The sequence below is a fragment of the Saccoglossus kowalevskii genome, chromosome 3 (genome assembly GCF_978046115.1).
Source record: "Saccoglossus kowalevskii chromosome 3, keSacKowa6.1, whole genome shotgun sequence".
Classification (NCBI taxonomy): domain Eukaryota; kingdom Metazoa; phylum Hemichordata; class Enteropneusta; family Harrimaniidae; genus Saccoglossus; species Saccoglossus kowalevskii.
The window spans coordinates 41,677,315-41,702,021 of record NC_140643.1 but is presented as its reverse complement, the minus strand read 5'-3'; the positions used below and the strand labels follow the sequence as shown (position 1 = coordinate 41,702,021).

The following is a 24,707-nucleotide window of genomic DNA, read 5'->3' as shown; positions in this document are numbered from 1 at the left end:
TGTATTGCTATGGTAATACTATCATGATACATTGGTGCTTGGTGTATTGCCATGGTAATACTATCATGATACATTGGTGCATGGTGTATAGCCATGGTAGTACTATCATGATACATTGGTGCATGGTGTATTGCTATGGTAATACTATCATGATACATTGGTGCATTGTGTATTGCTATGGTAATACTATCATGATACATTGGTGCATGGTGTATTGCTATGGTAATACTATCATGATACATTGGTGCATGGTGTATTGCTATGGTAATACTATCATGATACATTGGTGCATTGTGTATTGCTATGGTAATGCTGTCATGATACATTGGTGCATGGTGTATTGCTATGGTAATTCTATCATGATACATTGGTGCATGGTGTATTGACATGGTAATACTATCATGATACATTGGTGCATTGTGTATTGCTATGGTAATACTATCATGATACATTGGTGCATGGTGTATTGCTATGGTAATACTATCATGATACATTGGTGCATGGTGTATTGCTATGGTAATACTATCATGATACATTGGTGCATTGTGTATTGCTATGGTAATGCTGTCATGATACATTGGTGCATGGTGTATTGCCTTGGTAGTACTATCATGATATATTGGTGAATGGTGTATTGCCATGGTAATACTATCATGGTACATTGGTGCATGGTGTATTGCTATGGTAATGCTGTCATGATACATTGGTGCATGGTGTATTGCCTTGGTAGTACTATCATGATATATTGGTGAATGGTGTATTGCCATGGTAATACTATTATAATACCTTGGTGCATGGTGTATTGGGGTGGTAATGCTATCATAATATTGATAATTTAAGATGATAAAAAATATATTTTTAAGGTTTGATTTATATTAACTAGCAATTTAGACAAATTCAGAAAACTGTATAATGCATTAAACATTACACAGTTCCTTCTCTATGTACTATAGATTCATCAGACTCTCAGCCAAAGATGGAAAATGTGGATATTGTTGAAAGTATTTCAATGGATGTGGAAGAGGATGATGGAGCAGATGGCGGTAAAGAAAGAGCCTGTGATACTTTAATAATGTGTATAGTAACAGCTATGAATCAAGGTTTACGGAATGGTGGTGGTCTGGGTGATGTACTGAGAAATCCATCCAGTAAGGTATGACAATATATAGTGTATATTAACAGCTATGAATCAAGATTTATGCAATGGTGGTTGTCAAGGTACTACAGAATGATGACAATCAGTTTGTTTTACTTATTATTATTATTTAACCACCATCAGTTGAATAGTGTCACATCCTGATTTGCTATGAGTGTACTGTTTGATAATGTAATGATGTAGTAAATCATTGATGTACTATATAATGTAATGATGTAGTAAGTCATTGATGTACTATATAATGTAATGATGTAGTAAGTCATTGATGTACTATATAATGTAATGATGTAGTAAGTCGTTGATGTACTATATAATGTAATGATGTAGTAAGTCATTGACGCACAATATAATGTAATGATGTAGTAAGTCATTGATGTACTATATAATGTAGTGTTGTAGTAAGTCATTGATATACTATACAATGTAATGTTGTAAATCATTAATGTACTATGTAATGTAATGATGGAGTAAATCATTGATGTACTATATAATGTAATGGTGTAGTAAATCATTGATGTACTATATAATGTAATGATGTAGTAGTCATTGATGTACTATATATAGTGTAATGATGTAGTAAGTCATTGATGTACTATACAATGTAATGTAGTAAATCATTAATGTACTATGTAATGTAATGATGGAGTAAACCATTGATGTACTATATAATGTAATGGTGTAGTAAATCATTGGTGTACTATATAATGTAATGATGTAGTAAATCATTGATGTACCGTTTAATGTAATGGTGTAGTAAATCATTGGTGTACTATATAATGTAATGATGTAGTAAATCATTGATGTACCGTTTAATGTAATGGTGTAGTAGCAAGTCATTGATGTACTATGTAATATAATGATATAGTAAGTCATTGATGTACTGTATAATGTAATGATGTAGTAAATCATTGATGTACTATGTAATGTAATGATGGAGTAAATCATTGATGTACTATATAATGTAATGGTGTAGTAAATCATTGATGTACTATATAATGTAATGGTGTAGTAAATCATTGATGTACTATATAATGTAATGATGTAGTAAGTCATTGATGTACTATATATAGTGTAATGATGTAGTAAGTCATTGATGTACTATACAATGTAATGTAGTAAATCATTAATGTACTATGTAATGTAATGATGGAGTAAACCATTGATGTACTATATAATGTAATGGTGTAGTAAATCATTGGTGTACTATATAATGTAATGATGTAGTAAATCATTGATGTACCGTTTAATGTAATGGTGTAGTAAATCATTGGTGTACTATATAATGTAATGATGTAGTAAATCATTGATGTACCGTTTAATGTAATGGTGTAGTAGCAAGTCATTGATGTACTATGTAATATAATGATATAGTAAGTCATTGATGTACTGTATAATGTAATGATGTAGTAAATCATTGATGTACTATGTAATGTAATGATGGAGTAAATCATTGATGTACTATATAATGTAATGGTGTAGTAAATCATTGATGTACTATATAATGTAATGATGTAGTAAATCATTGATGTACTATTTAATATAATGATGTAGTAAAATCATTGATGTACTATTTAATGTTATGGTGTAGTAGCAAGTCATTGATGTACTATGTAATATAATGATATAGTAAGTCATTGATGTACTATATAATGTAGTGGTGTAGTAAATCATTGATGTACTATGTAATGTAATGGTGTAGTAAATCATTGATGTACTATGTAATGTAATGGTGTAGTAAATCATTGATGTACTATATAATGTAATGATGTAAATCATTGATGTACTATATAATGTAATGGTGTAGTAAATCATTGATTTATTATGTAATGTAATGATGTAGTAAATTATTGATGTACTATATAATGTAATGATGTAGTAAATCATTGATGTACTATGTAATGTAATGATGTAAATCATTGATGTACTATGTAATGTAATGATGTAGTAAATCATTGATGTACTGTATAATGTAATGATGTAGTAAATCATTGATGTACTATGTAATGTAATGATGTAGTAAATCATTGATGTACTATGTAATGTAATGGTGTAGTAAATCATTGATGTACTATGTAATGTAATGATGTAGTAAGTCATTGATGTGCTATGTAATGTTATGATGTAGTAAATCATTGATGTACTATGTAATGTAATGATGTAGTAAATCATTGATGTACTATGTAATGTAATGATGTAGTAAACCATTGATGTACCATGTAATGTAATGATGTAGTAAATCATTGATGTACTATGTAATGTAATGATGTAGTAAATCATTGATGTACTATGTAATGTAATGATGTAGTAAATCATTGATGTACTATGTAATGTAATGAAGTAGTAAATCATTGATGTACTGTGTAATGTAATGATGTAGTAAATCATTGATGTACTGTGTAATGTAATGATGTAGTAAATCATTGATATACTATATAATGTAATGATGTAGTAAATCATTGATATACTATATAATGGTGCAGCAAATCATCTGTACATACAATGTGTTGATATAAGAAACACATTATAACACTAATACTTTCCTCATCTAAGTTACTCATCATAATGTTTTATTGTTCTCTAGGAGCCGTTGTTTGTTGCAAGAGTTCTGTATGATTTGCTGTTCTTTTTCGTTATTATAATTATTGTACTCAATCTCATCTTTGGTGTGATCATTGACACTTTTGCTGACCTGAGGAGTGAAAAACAACAAAAAGAAGAAATTTTAAAAAATACATGTTTTATTTGCAGTAAGTATTATATTTGTAACTGTTACAAAGTACATGGAAGCAAATTTAAAGCAATCAAAACATGTTGCACCCTTATGAAAGTTGATTGAACACTCGCAGTTTTTGTCCTGTACTACAATCTCATTATTACACATATACATGTATGAGGTTATATTTTTACTTTCATTATTTCAGGTTTGGATCGAGCGGCATTTGATAATAAAACAGTTACTTTTGAAGAACACATTAAAGAGGAGCATAATATGTGGCATTATTTATATTTTATTGTACTTGTTAAAGTTAAAGATCCTACTGAATTTACAGGACCTGAAAGTTATGTTCATGCAATGGTAAAGGTGAGTTATTTTTCATTAACCATATACATGTAGGTTGTCTTACCCACTATAGTGTAGATGTCATACAATCATATCTTCTTGTGTTTTTAAAGATTAATATGTAAGTTATTACTTTTCTGGATTTCTAAAGAGGTTACTTTCTCTTGACAAATTATTACATTCTCAATGACAATATGTCAGTTATTTGATATGCAAATTAGATATTGAATGTGTTAGTCTAGGTGTTGTTGGTGACAGTCCTTTCTACTTCACGATAAACTACACATCATCGGCAATGTATGTGTGGTTCAAAAAATTCGGTGTATCACCTACACATCTGCAGCATTATCGGGTCACAAACAAGTGCAGAGTCATTATGCCATAATGTCGGATTATCAACTGAAATCACATTCAAGTCTAAAGCGGCAACAGCTTCAATCTTTGCATCAGCCTGTACAGTACATAGGCCAAAGCTTTCCCAATGAAAGAATCATAAAAGTACCACAAAAACAAAATTGCTATTGAAATGAATTTGTTTCATATTTAAAAAATTCTGCTATCATCATATAATAAATCAGTTTATTTAATATATTTTTCATGTTGCAGTTGTAATTTTCTTTCATAATTATTGATATGAATCCTGAAAACATTTATAAAAAAATGACATTTAAATTTATGAGTTTTCCAATTGCAATTAGTCTCCCATAATGCACTCACATTTGTGAGGTAGCAGACTCAGTGGGAATAATTTTGAATTTGACTCAAACTATCTGGAGAGAGAACAAAATACCTCACTATTAGTGAAACATGCAAATGATTTTGTCAGTTAAAACTATTTGACCTCAAACTTCTACGTGGCAAATTGTCAGGATTACTGATGTGACTTTCATTCAGTTCAAAATCGTACATACATGTAGCTTAATTGGCAGCAAATTGTCAGGTAATTCTCTTGAGAAACATTATGGGAATTTATCGCTAACACATGAACTCAGTACATTTTGCATGTTCAAGGATTTGATATTCATGGATTCGATATTCAAGGATTCTCACTGATTGTTTCTGACTGACTGATATTCAAGGATTCTGCCTGACTGATATTCATGAATTCGATATTCAAGGATTTTGACTGACTGATGTTCAAATATTCTCACTGACTGTTTCTCACTGACTGATATTCAAGGATTCTCACTGACTGATATTCAAGGATTCTAACTGACTGATTCTGACTGTCAGACTGATGTTCAAGGATTCTCACTGACTGTTTCTGACTGTCAGACTGATATTCAAGGATTCTGCCTGACTAATATTCATGGATTCGATATTCAAGTAATCTGATCGACTGATGTTTAAGTATTCTCACTGACTGCATGATTCTGACTGACTGATGTTCAAGGATTCTGACTGACTGATATTCAAGTATTCAAGGATTCTGACTGACAGATATTCAAGGATTCTGACTGACTGATTTTGACTAACTGATGTTCAGGGATTCTGCCTCAATGATATTGAAGGATTCTCACTGACTGATGTTCAAGGATTCTCACTGCATGATTCTGACTAACTGATGTTCAGGGATTCTGACTGACTGATATTCAAGGATTCTGACTGTCAGATATTCAAGGATTCTGACTGACTGACTGACTGACTGACTGACTGAATGATGTTCAGGGATTCTGACTGATTGATATTCAAGCATTCTGATTGACTGATATTCAAGGATTCTCACTGACTGATGTTCAGGGATTCTGACTCGCTGATATTCAAGGATTTCTCAAGAATTCTCTCTGATATTCAAGGATTCTCTCTGACTGATTCTGTCTGACGGATGTTCAGGGATTCTCACTGATTGATGTTCAAGTATTCTCTCTGATATTCAAGGATTCTCTCTGACTGATTCTGACTGACTGATGTTCAGGGATTCTGACTGACTGATTCTGACTGACTGATGATCAGGATTCTCATTGACTGATTCTGACTGACTGATGTTCTAGGATTCTCACTGACTGATGTTCAGGGATTCTCATTGACTGATATTCAAGGATTCTGACTGACTGATTCTGACTGACTGATATTCCGGGATTCTCAATGACTGATATTCAGGGATTCTTAATGACTGATATTCAAGGATTTTGACTGACTGATGTTCAAGAATTCTCTCTGATATTCAAGGATTCTCTCTGACTGATTCTGACTGACTGATGTTCAGGGATTCACATTGACTAATATTCAAGGATTCTCACTGACTGATGTTCAAGGATTCTGACTGACTGATTCTGACTGACTGATATTCAAGGATTCTCACTGACTGATGTTCAGGGATTCTCACTGACTGATGTTCAGTGATTCTCACTGACTGATTCTCATTGACTGATGTTCAAGGATTCTCGCTGACTGAGATTCAAGGATTCTCACTGACTGATTCTGACTGACTGATGTTCAGGGATTCTCACTGACTGATGTTCAGGGATTCTCACTGACTGATGTTCAGGGATTCTCACTGACTGATTCTCATTGACTGATATTCAAGGATTCTCACTGACTGATGTTCAAGGATTCTCGCTGACTGAGATTCAAGGATTCTCACTGACTGATGTTCAGGGATTCTCACTGACTGATGTTCAGGGATTCTCACTGACTGATGTTCAGGGATTCTCACTGACTGATGTTCAGGGATTCTCACTGACTGATGTTCAGGGATTCTCACTGACTGATGTTCATCGTACAGAGAACATGGCATAAATAAACATGAGAATTGGTGCTAGGGTACCTCTGTTAATGAGTCACTTCCACAGATTTCTCTTGATGTTTTCAATTTTTCCTGTATAAAAACTGTATTATTGTTGACACTTATTTTTCTGTCCCCTGACCTTTATTCTTAAATGTAGTCAATTTAATAATTACTTGTGAGAAAAATTACAAAAATATCAAGATTGTCTTTTATTTAATTGCATAGAAATTAACTCCCCTGATCTATTTATAGCACTGTTAATTACTTTACTATTTGTACATTCTATATGTCCCTTGATCATTTGATATGTATTTAATATGTGTGCAACGTTTTCTACTAATATTAATCTATTTTTATCCTGTTCCAGTAGCATCCTACCAAATTTATAGCCTGTGTTGTATGTCTAAAATATCCAGATTTTGGTGTGATAAATTTGATAAATTATTTTGTATAAAAGTATTATTAACTAACAGTATTATTATTATTAATTATTACTATAAAGATATTAGTACTATTAAAAATGATATTCTGATTATATATAGTGTAAATGTTTTTAATATACTTAATCTGGCACACCTGTCAACGCTTTAACAATATTGAGTAAAAGGCATGGTGATAAAGACTTAGCAGGTATAGTTGTCTTGCTATGATGATTAATCGCTTCAAATGCAATTATCATTCATCAAATAGTCTCTATAGTTACTGTAAAGGATGTGTACATAATCAGTAAAAGTCACAGGCTTGGAGGTTTTCCCACAAGATCCATCAATCTATTTTGAGCTACATTTAAACTTGGATAATCGCTCTTTTCACATTTGATTAATCAGTGTTTGTATTTTCAGTAGACATTGACGTAAACATGTTATTCACGTATATAGGATATAATGTATAGCAATCACATAGCCATTCCATATAGGACATAATGTATAGCAATCACATAGCCATTCTATATAGGACATAATGTATAGCAATCACATATCCATTCTATATAGGACATAATGTATAGCAATCACATAGCCATTCTATATAGGACATAATGTATAGCAATCACATATCCATTCTATATTAGACATAATGTATAGCAATCACATAGCCATTCCATATAGGACATAATGTATAGCAATCACATAGCCATTCCATATAGGACATAATGTATAGCAATCACATATCCATTCTATATTAGACATAATGTATAGCAATCACATAGCCATTCCATATAGGACATAATGTATAGCAATCACATAGCCATTCCATATAAGACATAATGTATAGCAATCACATAGCCATTCTATATAGGACATATTGTATAGCAATCACATAGCCATTCTATATAAGACATAATGTATAGCAATCACATAGCCATTCTGTATAGGACATAATGTATTGCAATCACATAGCCATTCTATATAGAACATAATGTATAGCAATCACATAGCCATTCTATATACCTGGTAGGACATAATGTATAGCAATCACATAGCCATTCTATATAGGACATAATGTATTGCAATCACATAGCCATTCTATATAGGACATAATGTATAGCAATCACATAGCAATTCTATATAAGACATAATGTATAGCAATCACATAGCCATTCTATATAGGACATATTGTATAGCAATCACATAGCCATTCTATATAAGACATAATGTATAGCAATCACATAGCCATTCTGTATAGGACATAATGTATTGCAATCACATAGCCATTCTATATAGGACATAATGTATAGCAATCACATAGCAATTCTATATAGGACATAATGTATAGCAATCACATAGCCATTCCATATAGGACATATTGTATAGCAATCACATAGCCATTCTATATAGGACATATTGTATAGCAATCACATAGCCATTCTATATAAGACATAATGTATAGCAATCACATAGCCATTCTATATAGGACATAATGTATAGCAATCACATAGCCATTCTATATAGGACATAATGTATAGCAATCACATAGCCATTTTATATACATTTGTAGGACATAATGTATAGCAATCACATAGCCATTCTATATAAGACATAATGTATAGCAATCACATATCCATTCTATATAGGACATAATGTATAGCAATCACATAGCCATTCCATATAAGACATAATGTATAGCAATCACATATCCATTCTATATTAGACATAATGTATAGCAATCACATAGCCATTCCATATAGGACATAATTTATAGCAATCACATAGCCATTCTATATAGAACATAATGTATAGCAATCACATAGCCATTCTATATAGGACATAATGTATAGTAATCACATAGCCATTCTATATAAGACATAATGTATAGCAATCACATAGCCATTCTATATAGGACATAATGTATAGCAATCACATAGCCATTCTATATAGAACATAATTTATAGCAATCACATAGCCATTCTATATAGAACATAATGTATAGCAATCACATAGCCATTCCATATAGGACATAATGTATAGCAATCACATAGCCATTCCATATAAGACATAATGTATAGCAATCACATAGCCATTCTATATAGGACATAATGTATAGCAATCACATAGCCATTCTATATAGAACATAATGTATAGCAATCACATAGCCATTCCATATAGGACATAATGTATAGCAATCACATAGCCATTCCATATAAGACATAATGTATAGCAATCACATAGCCATTCTATATAGGACATATTGTATAGCAATCACATAGCCATTCTATATAAGACATAATGTATAGCAATCACATAGCCATTCTATATAGGACATATTGTATAGCAATCACATAGCCATTCTATATAAGACATAATGTATAGCAATCACATAGCCATTCTATATAGAACATAATGTATAGCAATCACATAGCCATTCCATATAGGACATAATGTATAGCAATCACATAGCCATTCCATATAAGACATAATGTATAGCAATCACATATCCATTCTATATAGGACATAATGTATAGCAATCACATAGCCATTCTATATAGGACATAATGTATAGCAATCACATAGCCATTCTATATAGAACATAATGTATAGCAATCACATAGCCATTCCATATAGGACATAATGTATAGCAATCACATAGCCATTCTATATAAGACATAATGTATAGCAATCACATAGCCATTCTATATAGGACATATTGTATAGCAATCACATAGCCATTCTATATAAGACATAATGTATAGCAATCACATAGCCATTCTATATAGGACATAATGTATAGCAATCACATAGCCATTCTATATAGGACATATTGTATAGCAATCACATAGCCATTCTATATAAGACATAATGTATAGCAATCACATATCCATTCTATATAGGACATAATGTATAACAATCACATAGCCATTCCATATAGGACATAATGTATAGCAATCACATAGCCATTCCATATAAGACATAATGTATAGCAATCACATAGCCATTCTATATAGGACATATTGTATAGCAATCACATAGCCATTCTATATAGAACATAATGTATAGCAATCACATAGCCATTCCATATAGGACATAATTTATAGCAATCACATATCCATTCTATATTAGACATAATGTATAGCAATCACATAGCCATTCTATATAGAACATAATGTATAGCAATCACATAGCCATTCCATATAGGACATAATGTATAGCAATCACATAGCCATTCCATATAAGACATAATGTATAGCAATCACATAGCCATTCTATATAGGACATATTGTATAGCAATCACATAGCCATTCTATATAGAACATAATGTATAGCAATCACATAGCCATTCCATATAGGACATAATGTATAGCAATCACATAGCCATTCCATATAAGACATAATGTATAGCAATCACATAGCCATTCTATATAGGACATATTGTATAGCAATCACATAGCCATTCTATATAAGACATAATGTATAGCAATCACATAGCCATTCTATATAGAACATAATGTATAGCAATCACATAGCCATTCCATATAGGACATAATGTATAGCAATCACATAGCCATTCCATATAAGACATAATGTATAGCAATCACATAGCCATTCTATATAGGACATATTGTATAGCAATCACATAGCCATTCTATATAAGACATAATGTATAGCAATCACATAGCCATTCTGTATAGGACATAATGTATTGCAATCACATAGCCATTCTATATAGGACATAATGTATAGCAATCACATAGCAATTCTATATAGGACATAATGTATAGCAATCACATAGCCATTCCATATAGGACATATTGTATAGCAATCACATAGCCATTCTATATAGAACATAATGTATAGCAATCACATAGCCATTTTATATACATTTGTAGGACATAATGTATAGCAATCACATAGCCATTCTATATAAGACATAATGTATAGCAATCACATATCCATTCTATATAGGACATAATGTATAACAATCACATAGCCATTCCATATAGGACATAATGTATAGCAATCACATAGCCATTTTATATACATTTGTAGGACATAATGTATAGCAATCACATAGCCATTCTATATAAGACATAATGTATAGCAATCACATATCCATTCTATATAGGACATAATGTATAACAATCACATAGCCATTCCATATAGGACATAACGTATAGCAATCACATAGCCATTTTATATACATTTGTAGGACATAATGTATAGCAATCACATAGCCATTCTATATAAGACATAATGTATAGCAATCACATAGCCATTCTATATAAGACATAATGTATAGCAATCACATAGCCATTCTATATAAGACATAATGTATAGCAATCACATATCCATTCTATATAGGACATAATGTATAGCAATCACATAGCCATTCTATATAGGACATAATGTATAGCAATCACATAGCCATTCTATATAGGACATAATGTATAGCAATCACATAGCCATTCTATATAAGACATAATGTATAGCAATCACATAGCCATTCTATATAAGACATAATGTATAGCAATCACATAGCCATTCCATATAGGACATAATGTATAGCAATCACATATCCATTCTATATAGGACATAATGTATAGCAATCACATATCCATTCTATATAGGACATAATGTATAGCAATCACATAGCCATTCTATATAAGACATAATGTATAGCAATCACATAGCCATTCTATATAAGACATAATGTATAGCAATCACATAGCCATTCTATATAAGACATAATGTATAGCAATCACATAGCCATTCTATATAAGACATAATGTATAGCAATCACATATCCATTCTATATAGGACATAATGTATAGCAATCACATAGCCATTCCATATAGGACATAATGTATAGCAATCACATAGCCATTCTATATAAGACATAATGTATAGCAATCACATAGCCATTCTATATAAGACATAATGTATAGCAATCACATATCCATTCTATATAGGACATAATGTATAGCAATCACATAGCCATTCCATATAGGACATAATGTATAGCAATCACATAGCCATTCTATATAGGACATATTGTATAGCAATCACATAGCCATTCTATATAAGACATAATGTATAGCAATCACATAGCCATTCCATATAGGACATAATGTATAACAATCACATAGCCATTCTATATAGAACATAATGTATAGCAATCACATAGCCATTCTATATACCTGGTAGGACATAATGTATAGCAATCACATAGCCATTCTATATAAGACATAATGTATAGCAATCACATATCCATTCTATATAGGACATAATGTATAGCAATCACATAGCCATTCCATATAGGACATAATGTATAGCAATCACATAGCCATTCTATATAGGACATATTGTATAGCAATCACATAGTCATTCCATATAGGACATAATGTATAGCAATCACATAGCCATTCTATATAGGACATATTGTATAGCAATCACATAGCCATTCTATATACCTGGTAGGACATAATGTATAACAATCACATAGCCATTCTATATAGGACATAATGTATAGCAATCACATAGCCATTCTATATAGGACATATTGTATAGCAATCACATAGCCATTCTATATAGGACATAATGTATAGCAATCACATAGCCATTCTATATAAGACATAATGTATAGCAATCACATAGCCATTCTATATAAGACATAATGTATAGCAATCACATATCCATTCTATATAGGACATAATGTATAGCAATCACATAGCCATTCTATATAGGACATAATGTATAGCAATCACATAGCCATTCTATATAGGACATAATGTATAGCAATCACATAGCCATTCTATATAAGACATAATGTATAGCAATCACATAGCCATTCTATATAAGACATAATGTATAGCAATCACATAGCCATTCCATATAGGACATAATGTATAGCAATCACATATCCATTCTATATAGGACATAATGTATAGCAATCACATATCCATTCTATATAGGACATAATGTATAGCAATCACATAGCCATTCTATATAAGACATAATGTATAGCAATCACATAGCCATTCTATATAAGACATAATGTATAGCAATCACATAGCCATTCTATATAAGACATAATGTATAGCAATCACATAGCCATTCTATATAAGACATAATGTATAGCAATCACATATCCATTCTATATAGGACATAATGTATAGCAATCACATAGCCATTCCATATAGGACATAATGTATAGCAATCACATAGCCATTCTATATAAGACATAATGTATAGCAATCACATAGCCATTCTATATAAGACATAATGTATAGCAATCACATATCCATTCTATATAGGACATAATGTATAGCAATCACATAGCCATTCCATATAGGACATAATGTATAGCAATCACATAGCCATTCTATATAGGACATATTGTATAGCAATCACATAGCCATTCTATATAAGACATAATGTATAGCAATCACATAGCCATTCCATATAGGACATAATGTATAACAATCACATAGCCATTCTATATAGAACATAATGTATAGCAATCACATAGCCATTCTATATACCTGGTAGGACATAATGTATAGCAATCACATAGCCATTCTATATAAGACATAATGTATAGCAATCACATATCCATTCTATATAGGACATAATGTATAGCAATCACATAGCCATTCCATATAGGACATAATGTATAGCAATCACATAGCCATTCTATATAGGACATATTGTATAGCAATCACATAGTCATTCCATATAGGACATAATGTATAGCAATCACATAGCCATTCTATATAGGACATATTGTATAGCAATCACATAGCCATTCTATATACCTGGTAGGACATAATGTATAACAATCACATAGCCATTCTATATAGGACATAATGTATAGCAATCACATAGCCATTCTATATAGGACATATTGTATAGCAATCACATAGCCATTCTATATAGAACATAATGTATAGCAATCACATAGCCATTCTATATAGGACATAATGTATAGCAATCACATAGCAATTCTATATAGGACATATTGTATAGCAATCACATAGCCATTCTATATACCTGGTAGGACATAATGTATAACAATCACATAGCCATTCTATATAGGACATAATGTATAGCAATCACATAGCCATTCTATATAGGACATATTGTATAGCAATCACATAGCCATTCTATATAGAACATAATGTATAGCAATCACATAGCCATTCTATATAGGACATAATGTATAGCAATCACATAGCCATTCTATATAGGACATAATGTATAGCAATCACATAGCCATTCTATATAGGACATAATGTATAGCAATCACATAGCCATTCTATATAGGACATAATGTATAGCAATCACATAGCCATTCTATATAGGACATAATGCACATGATAAAATATAATCTCATGATATTTTCTCTTATGTAGACGTCAGTATACACGAGTGATTTCTGTTTATTGCTCGGATTGATACAAAACTCTGATGGTAATCACTCTTGTCTGCTGATGTCAAGCTAAAGGAAAATGTCATGGGATTATATATAATTATATGGTTGACAGTATCTGGTAATTGTTGTCTTAATAACGACTCAAATAGCTAGATCTTTTGGGTATTAGCCCATTTTTAGTTATATATAAAAAAAATTTCAGCTGAACAAAAGAACACAAGTAATGACTGCAAAATGGAATCACTAATTTAAAGTGTTGAACAATAAAACATGTATATGCACTAGGTGGCAAAGAAGGAAAAAGTCTGTTGAATATATACTCCTATGTGCAAACTTGATTCTATGATTGTTTTTACTTGAACCAGTCATCTCATTTTGCTTCATTTCATTTTGCTAGCTTTGAAAGATATTTGCTTGTCATCTTTGTGCCAGCCTGCAGTTTGACAGCCGTGATAATCTTTTATTCATCAACTCATCTTGATAGAAGTTGCCCACTGTGTAGAGATCTTTTCATGTTAGTGAGGCAGACCTTATTACCATAATTCTTCCCAATATTTTGCACAATTTTGTGTAGTTTTCTATAAATTCCCACTTTCGACAGCTATTGATAAAACAGTTGAAAAAATGTATGTGCATACATGTTTGCGTAACTGAAATACAATTGTCCCTGATGTGCTAACCATACTAGTTCTTTTCATGTATATCAAATTTAAAAACAATCCATAGTATTTTGATTGAAATAAAGGATTCCACACTGCTCATTACTATGTGCTAACAGGGCTCAGACAGAGTTGATCACTTAAATAATTGCCCTGTTCTCATGGAGCATTATAATAGGCAGTGTTATGAGATTCTACTGTGATATACTGAAAAGTCAGCGAAACACTGCAAATGAAGCTGTTCTTGGTGATCTTGAGTTGAATACAATTAGATTAGATTAGATATAATGAAGTTAAAATATTATAGGAGACTGAATGAAATGAAAGAATCTAGGTGGACAAAAGTTATTTTTACCATATTAAATGAGCTAAACCAAGAAACTGAACATAGAGGTTACATATTTTGGAACTGGCTAAAATATACAGATGATATAAAAAAATATGTCAAAATAAACAAAAATCAGTTTACAAACTTAACTGATAAAAAACTAAAAACATTGGTTCTGAACCATGATGAATCCAAGTGGAGAGAAGATATGAAGTTAAAATCAAGCCTTAATTATTATAGAAAATTCAAAACTAGCTTGAAAAGTAAGAAATATTTTCAGTCAATAATTAACTTTAAAGGAGCACAGCTAAAATTCAGAGCAATATCATGTACTCTTGGGAAAATAATAGTGAAGATGACATAATTTGTCCATGTTGTGAAAAAGACGAAGAAACTCTCGAACATTTTATTTTGCAATGTCCAAGTTTTAAAATAAAAAGGGAAAACTTAATGTGTGAAATAAAAGAAATGTTATTGAAGATGAAAAAATAAATTTATCTGATAACTTCCAGCAACTGAATAATGAAGAGTTCTTATGCTTTCTTCTGGGATATAACACTCAAGGCTATAACAAAGAAATATGTTACACCATAGACAAACTTATAAAAGAATTTGTTAGTCTCCGTTCGAACGAAGTCCGCAAATGGGGACTTATAATTCTGTCTCCGTCTGTGCGTCCGTGCGTCTGTCCGGAATCATATCTCAGAATCCCTTGGACCGATTCCGTTCATTCTTTGCATGTGCCTAGTACCTTATGTGGGACATATGCACATACAGTGGTTTAGTGATTCGATTCAAAATGGCCGACTGGCAGCCATCTTGTTTTTTGAAAATGTTGTATTTTGGACATGCTTTGTCAGTTGTCATTCCAACTTGGTACATAGATTATACATGTTAGGTTACATGTCCATGACAATTTATTTCGCAATTGGATCAAAGATGGTCGACTGGCAGGCATCTTGTTTTTGTTTTTTTATGCGGTATCTTGGAAGTGCTCTGTAAGTTTTTATTCAAATTTGGCACATACATGTACTTTATACATGTTAGGATGCATGTCCATGACAATTTGTTTCAAAATCTGGTCAAGGATGGCCGATTGACAGCAATCTGACTTTTTGGCCTTACTACTATATTTCCAAAATTTATGTACCATTTTCATTCGTATTTGACACATACATCATACATATCAGTGTGTTTCATAATCAGATCAAAGATGGCCAAATAACGAATGTTTTTATTTTTGACCATATTACTACTACACGGAACACCAAGTGTTTTGATATAAATAAACAATCTGTTGTATACGCCACTTGGAACTCAAGTTTCAAGGACACGCTCGCGACAATCCCCAATCTTTGATCTGCCATGGACGTTAGAACAACATTTTTAAACTAATAAGTAGATTGTAATGTTATTTTTATTGTACTAATATTAATTTTGTTGAATGTTATTTTTCTTGATCTATAACAGTATTTCTTGAACTTATTTTAAGCAATGTATCTTTAATTTTGCAGCTTCTGTAAAAGTGAGCCCATGCTTTAAAAGGGTAGCAACAAATAAATAAATACATCAATTGAATTTCCAATCAGCTTATAGATTCCTTATATGTAGTATTATTATCCAATACCAAAACATCAGTTATCCAAATTATCAGTGATTATCTTAATTAATATTCATGCTCTCATCAATCAGCCACCATTAATTTGGGTGTAGTTATAAGAATTTGGGTACTTACATCTATATGGAGTTTACCTGCATTGTTCTAATAATAATATGCAGTTAAATGTATGTTAGTGAACACCTGCCTGGCTATGTCCATTGTTTCATTCTTATACACTGTCATGCTCCATTGGAACTGCATAGTGTGACTTTCAGTTCACTATCAAATAACAAATGTGATCTTTTAGGGGTTACAATAATATGTTTTTTAGCTCCGCTGTCGACTTTGGACTTTGTCGAGCGGGATTCATTATATTGGTTATTGTCTGTCATCGTCAAGTGTCCACGTCAACTTTTTAGCTCTGCTGTCGACTTTGTCGAGCGGAGCTTATCATATGAGTGAATGTCCGTCGTCGTCCGTGTCAATGTTTTACTTTTTCGACTTCTTCTTGAAAACTACAAGCCTGAATGTTTTGATACTTGGTGTATATGTACCTTGGGTAGACTTCTTTTAGGTTTGTTCATTTCATGTTGATATCTTCAATTCTCTAATTTTGGTGAATATTTTTGGTAAAAAGTGATATTTTCGACTTCTTGTTAAAAAAAACAAGTGCAATTGCTTTGATATTACATATATAGGTACTACATGTGGACCTCTCTCAGATTTGTTCATTTTGTGATGATATCTTCAATTCTTTAATTTTGGTGAATATTTTTGTCATTTTTGGTAAAAAGTGATATTTTCAACTTCTTGTTAAAAAACGCAAGTCCAATCGCTTTGATACTACATATATAGGTACTACATGTGGACCTCTCTCAGATTTGTTCATTTTGTGATGATATCTTCAATTCTCTAATTTTGGTGAATATTTTTGTAAAAAGTGATATTTTTGACTTCTTGTTAAAAACCAATAGTTCAATCATTTTGATATTACCGGTACATATATAGATACTACATGTAGACCTTTCTCAGATTTGTTCATTTCGTGATGATATCTTCAATTCTCTAATTTTGGTGAATATTTTTGTCATTTTTGGTAAAAAGTGATATTTTCGACTTCTTGTTAAAAACTGTGAGTCCGATTGCTTTGATATTACATATATAGGTACTACATGTGGACCTCTCTCAGATTTGTTCATTTTGTGATGATATCTTCAATTCTTTAATTTTGGTGAATATTTTTGTAATTTTTGGTAAAAAGTGATATTTTCGACTTCTTGTTAAAAACCAAAAGTTCAATTGCTTTGATATCACATATATAGATACTACATGTAGACCTTTCTCAGATTTGTTCATTCCGTGATGATATCTTCAATTCTCTAATTTTGGTGAATATTTTTGTCATTTTTGGTAGAAAGTGATATTTTTGACTTCTTGTTAAAAACTGTAAGTCTGATTGCTTTGATACTATACATATTGTTCATTTTCTAATGATGTCTTCAGTTCTTTAATTAAAATGTGCATTGCTAACAGCGGAGCTATCTCAGCTGATAGGCTGCTTGTTACTTTTTCAACTTCTTTTTGAAAACTAAAAGCCTGATTGCTTTGATACTGGTGTATATATACTTGGACAGACCTCTCTTAGATTTGTTAATTTCATGATGCTATCTTTTATTCTCTAATATTGTAGTTGTCTGGGTAAGGGTCCTGAACATGGAAAATTGCCAAAAAATATGGGTTGGCGTATGCCTGGATATTCCCTGCAAAAAAAACAAAAATTGACACTCAGATCGAACTGCGACAGGGAATAGAAGGGAAAAAGAAAACATGCATTGGGAATAACAATATGTAACATTAGAAGTATAACAAAAAAATGTATTGCTTACCAGAAATAATAAAAATCAACTGTGAAGAATCATTTGAATTAGGATTTCCCCCGCCGCAAACATGCCCAATAGGCGTGAACTCAAAATGAACTGAAATGTCAGGGGTTAAACTGCGTAATATTATTTCCGGTTTTGACAAATACCAATTCAACAGTCATACACGAACAATAATAATTTATGAAATTTATACAGTTAAAAATTACGAAAGTTCATATATATAGTTGTTTGAAAACACTTTACAGATCTCCATTTGTACGTTCATTGCCATCTTCATCAAAGTCTTGAAGTTTGTTGATGTCGTTGCACACAATTTTGACTTGAACATTGAATCCACGGATTTCGCTGTCTGTCAGCTTGGCATGTCTAATCACAATAATGAGACAAGAAAAATGAAGTGGCAAATGCAAACAACTTTGCTGTATCACCTTTGACCTTTAAGCATCTGCTTTACTGATTGGCTTAGAATGACATCACTACTAGTGTTTCATCATAGAGTTCAAGTCATTGGCGTGACATTGTAAAATTGCTGGCCGCAGTTATGGATTTGCAAGCTGCTACCAAATATTTTATGAAGCCAAAACAACATGCTTTCATCCACTCTCCAAATTACTGGTTGCTACAATATTGCAACATTGTTTTTAGTCCCCGTTCGGATGTAGTCCAAAAAGGGAGACTTATGTTTTGCCCTGTGTGCGTCCGTGTGTTTGTGCGTCCATGATCACCTGTATCTCGAACATGCATGGACCGTTTAAGTTCAAACTTCACTCATACATCACACATTATATGGGACATATGCACATGCATTTTTTTCATGATCAGATTAACGATAGCCGAATAGCGGCTATTTTAAGGCCGAAAATGCATCAAAATCGCACATTTTCACCATTCCGGACCTGGATTTTGTTTAAATTTGGTACATACATTAAACATAATAGGACCTTGATGCACGTCATTTTTTTTTTTTGGATAGGGTTTGAAATGGCCGACTGGCGGCCATTTTGTTTTAAAGAATTCAGTTCTGGATTTGTATCTGAGACATGCCTGGATTGATCGAGTTCAAACTTCACACACACAAGGTACATCATGTCACAAATATGTATGTGCATTTGTTTCATGATCTCATTAACAATAGCCAAATGGCGGCCGCTTTAAGGTCAAAAATGCATTGAAATCGCACATATTCACCATTCCGGACCCGGATCTCAGTTAAGCATGGACGGATTTTGTTCAAATTGGTACATACATTAAACATAATAGGACTCTGATGCACATCATTTTTTTTTTGGGATCAAGTTCGAAATGGCTGACTGGTGGCCATTTTGTTTTAAAAAATTCAGTTCTTGATCCGTATCTGAGACATGTCTGGATTGATCAAGTTCAAACTTCACACACACATGGTACATCATGTCACAAATAGATATGTGCATTTGTTTCATGATCCGCTTAACAATAGCTGAATGATGGCCATTTTAAGGCCGAAAATGCATCAAAATTACGTATTTTCACAATTCCGGAACCGGATCTCAGTCATGCATGGGTGAATTTTGTTCAGATTTAGTACAATGTGTTGTACATATGCAGGTGCATTTCGGATCAGACCACTGAAAGTGGTCTGAGATTTCGGTCATGATCTGCTTTGAATGTATATGTCACTCAAATATGAACGGAACGGGGACGTGTCATTGACAATGACTTGTTATTTTTGATGACGCTAAAGCCGAATGAGTGCAACACTTGCTTCGCGGCTCTTGATACTGTAATATTTCGCATTCACCCTTCGTTTTACGCAATTGAAATTAATTTTTCCAGAATTTTTATCAGAATCACAACAGACTGCAAGGAAGTCAACTGTTGATACAACAACCATAAATAGATTTTTTTACATGACCTAAACTTTTTTATTGTATAAAAATTGGGGGGTGGGCGTTTGCAACTACATGTATGGTATATAATAATATTTCTATCATTTTTGGTAAAAAGTGTTATTTTCGACTTTTTGTTGAAAACAGTAAGTCTTATTGCTTTGACACTCAGGTCACTCAGGTTGACCTCTCTCAGATTTGTTGATTTTCTAATGATATCTTCAATTCTTTAAATGAAATGTGCATTGCTAAAAGTAGAGCTATCACAGCCGAGTGGCTACTTGTTTACTGTAAACAGGTAAAAAAATTAAATGAACACATATTGATAATGTATTAGTAATAGCAATAATAACTAACTGAACATAGATTTTAAAAATGACAGGATAGGGTATGAAATAATACTGCCAGACATCAATATCCCAAGACACAGGAGTACAGGTAAATGCCATGGGGCTATGATTTCCCAACACTAATTATCTAATTACTTATCAATGCAGTTTTGTTTTGAAGCCATCCATTATATAAAGTTGATTAGAGCTATGGGGACTCAACTGTCATTATAATACTCAATTACAACCATGAATGCATTGAAATTACCCATGCATACACTTTGTTATAACCTTATGATATCATGGCCCAATCAAAGTACTCCCTAATTACATCATTCTAAATATGAAATGGCAAATGACCTATGATTGAAAACATTCTGTCTACCTATATTTGTCTTGAGACAGACTATAGTATGGTACAGTGTGCCATTGTAACTGTATTTTTCAGCTTCTGATGTATACAACTCACTACAGTATGGTACAGTGTGTAATTTTGTATATCTCTATATAGGTACTATGTATTTAGCTTTTAGAAGTTTCAAAGTAGATACATGGAATAAACAGTATAACAAATTTATGACCCAACAGTATTAGATTTACTAACTTGTGTTTTGAGTCTGATATTCTAGGGATATGAGATATCTTATGCATATATCTATAAATAGCTACTTATCTGTCCTAATATTCTTTATGGACTGGATAAGACTTTTGCGGTTTGAGGTCATGTGGCAGAAGTGCCTGAGCGTGAAAGAGCACGTAAGCAGTACAACCGAAGGCAGCAAAAGCCATCTCCAGTTCATGAAGATCTTTTCATATACATTGTACCTTATAGATGTACCGAATTACAACTTTACCATGGTGTGACCTCAAACCAATGACGTAATTTAGAATGACATGTTTTGCTTAGAATCATGAAAGCTGGACATGCGGGGCCAGGTGTGATTTCTGAGAAATTATTGCCCTTATGTGAGGGCGCACTTCCCATAGCATTACAAGGCTGAGTAATATGAGTTGTATGATTACCAAACGCTTCAGCGTGGTATTAAGATTTTGTTTTCAGGCTTGGGTGGTACCAAGGTGGAAAATGGTTGCACATATGGGGGGTAATTCCTGGAATTGCAATAGAGAGGGTTCAGGCCGAAATACATATATATAGTGTTTCCATGTTTCGTCTGATATTTCTGTGGTATTCTGCTGCTGTAAATAATGCAAGATTTGTTCCGAAATTCAGTGTGCACTCCAGGGTTATTCGTTTTTTTGCTCAAAACACCCCTATTTTTTAATGGCAGAGTCGAATAGTTTCACTCCCACTGGGAAATCTGCATTGTTACTTGAATGAGAGCTAACTAAACACATTTTCCAGACCGGCGAAAGTGTATGCAACAGCCAATTTTAACACGTGACGTGATTTTAGTCTGAATGTCAACCTCAAAAGAGGCTAATCCATTTACGCAGGTATAACTGGGAATAGAATATGTGAGGGATTGTATCAACAGAGATGTGTATAATGAAAAGTAACATCTATCCTTCTTTTGCATCGCTGAGCATTTCTGTTTTAGTATACTGGTTTGAAAATGTTGAATTTGCATGATTTGCAATGTGTTTTTTTACTGAAACTCCCCTATTGATCGAATCCCGGGTTTGAAAGAGAACGGCACACCACGTGATTCGTTTGAATACAATGGTGAAGGCACGCAAGCATGACTTACGTTGTCAGCAGTAGTCGCTGAGCTTCACGCTACAACTTCACTTGTGATGTTGCTTGTTAGCCGTGGATTGAATTAATCTTGATTACCGGTTAAAATGTTGCTTATTTGGCGTTGGTGATCTTTATTTGGAACTGGGTAACGTCGCCAGCAGAAACCTCCTGGGATTTTGATGTTGATGGTTGCGCCTCCATGGCAATCGCTAATTTTACTGCGGGTGGATCTTCCAAGAGCCCTTCGGGGTTTATAAAACTCATTCAACATACATAAAGTTCTCTCAATCGTAGTAGTCCATGTGATGTACACCTAATATGCCAAACATGTTGCTGAACGATTTTGCCAATGAAAACAAGCCGGTTGGCGATCCACTCCACTAAAAAAAAACTAGCAATATGTTTTCGGCTGTTGCCATGGTAGGACATGAACGTGAAGATAACGTCGGTTTATAACTAAAACTGGGCGCCGTATACAAAGTTCGCAAAAAAACATTCAGTCCTTAGAAGTCATTTTATTTTATTGCTAGGACGTATGCTGTTGTTAGGGATTGGTCAGTTACTTCGGCCTGGGGGTGGATCAGTAGGGGGGTTACCCTGTTTTTGATTTTGCGAATGGGGGGGGGGTCACCCTGTTTTCCACAATTCACACACGCGCTTATGTATATATTTTAAATTTTATTTCAGAACAATAGATTAAAAAGTTAATCGTACAAATGTGTTCTTAATAATAACTATTACCCATATTGCCTATAAATTTGTTGATGCAAAAAATGTTATAGGCTAAATATTTTGGGGTTGAAGTTGACAAATAACTAACAGATTATGCAATGCGGCAGAGCCCCATGCAATTATACAGTTAAGTTTTGAACACATCCCAAGTCCATGTGATATCAGATTATTTTATTTAAAGTCTGAAGTCACCATTGTATAAGATATTTACTGGATTTATCCAATTGTAGCTGGAGACGGAAAAACACAGCAATTAGTACAAAGAGCAGTGACAGTTTTTGTTCAGCAAATCAAAAAAGTTAAATGGATTCATGTATATAAATAAATAGTTTTTTTGTTTTTTTAACTTTTAAATATGCATATTTTGCTCTGTAAAATACCAAAATCCAACACAAATTTATACAAAAATCAAAGTGTCCTTTGTTTTCATACGCACAGACTGTGCTTCAGGTGTAAAGCTTTCCTGGTCTATAAGATATGAAAGATATACTAAATCCAAATTAGTTTTCGAACCGCCTAGATTCAAATCCTCTTTTCCTGTCTTATAAGGGCGTTTATCAAGTGAGTACTCCACAGCTTTGTTTTTATTTACTATCTTTAGCAGCATAGATTTCCCTACTTCCTGCAGCTTTTTCTGTAGTCGTTTTTTGGCTTTATGCTTCCCCTCCCCTCCTAAGGTGACTGGTCTATTAAATGCAAACACTAAAAATTACGGCAAACCACGATATTTTCAATGCACATCATACATTTTGTAATCATGTCAGAGCCAAAACTGTTAATGTTTCTTTGTTTTTCGGGGGGGGG

General features: G+C 32.7%; 1 protein-coding gene across 1 annotated transcript in view; it reads left to right on the top strand.

Moving 5' to 3' along the window:
- LOC102806067 (inositol 1,4,5-trisphosphate receptor-like) overlaps positions 1 to 24,707 on the top strand; it is a 160,623-nt gene that overhangs the window by 123,800 nt on the left and 12,116 nt on the right. Inside the window, exons 52-54 of the mRNA XM_085497225.1 lie at positions 933 to 1,153; positions 3,738 to 3,903; positions 4,078 to 4,238. Of these exons, the coding sequence (XP_085353351.1) occupies positions 933 to 1,153; positions 3,738 to 3,903; positions 4,078 to 4,238 (548 nt within the window). The remainder of the gene's footprint in view (positions 1 to 932; positions 1,154 to 3,737; positions 3,904 to 4,077; positions 4,239 to 24,707) is intronic.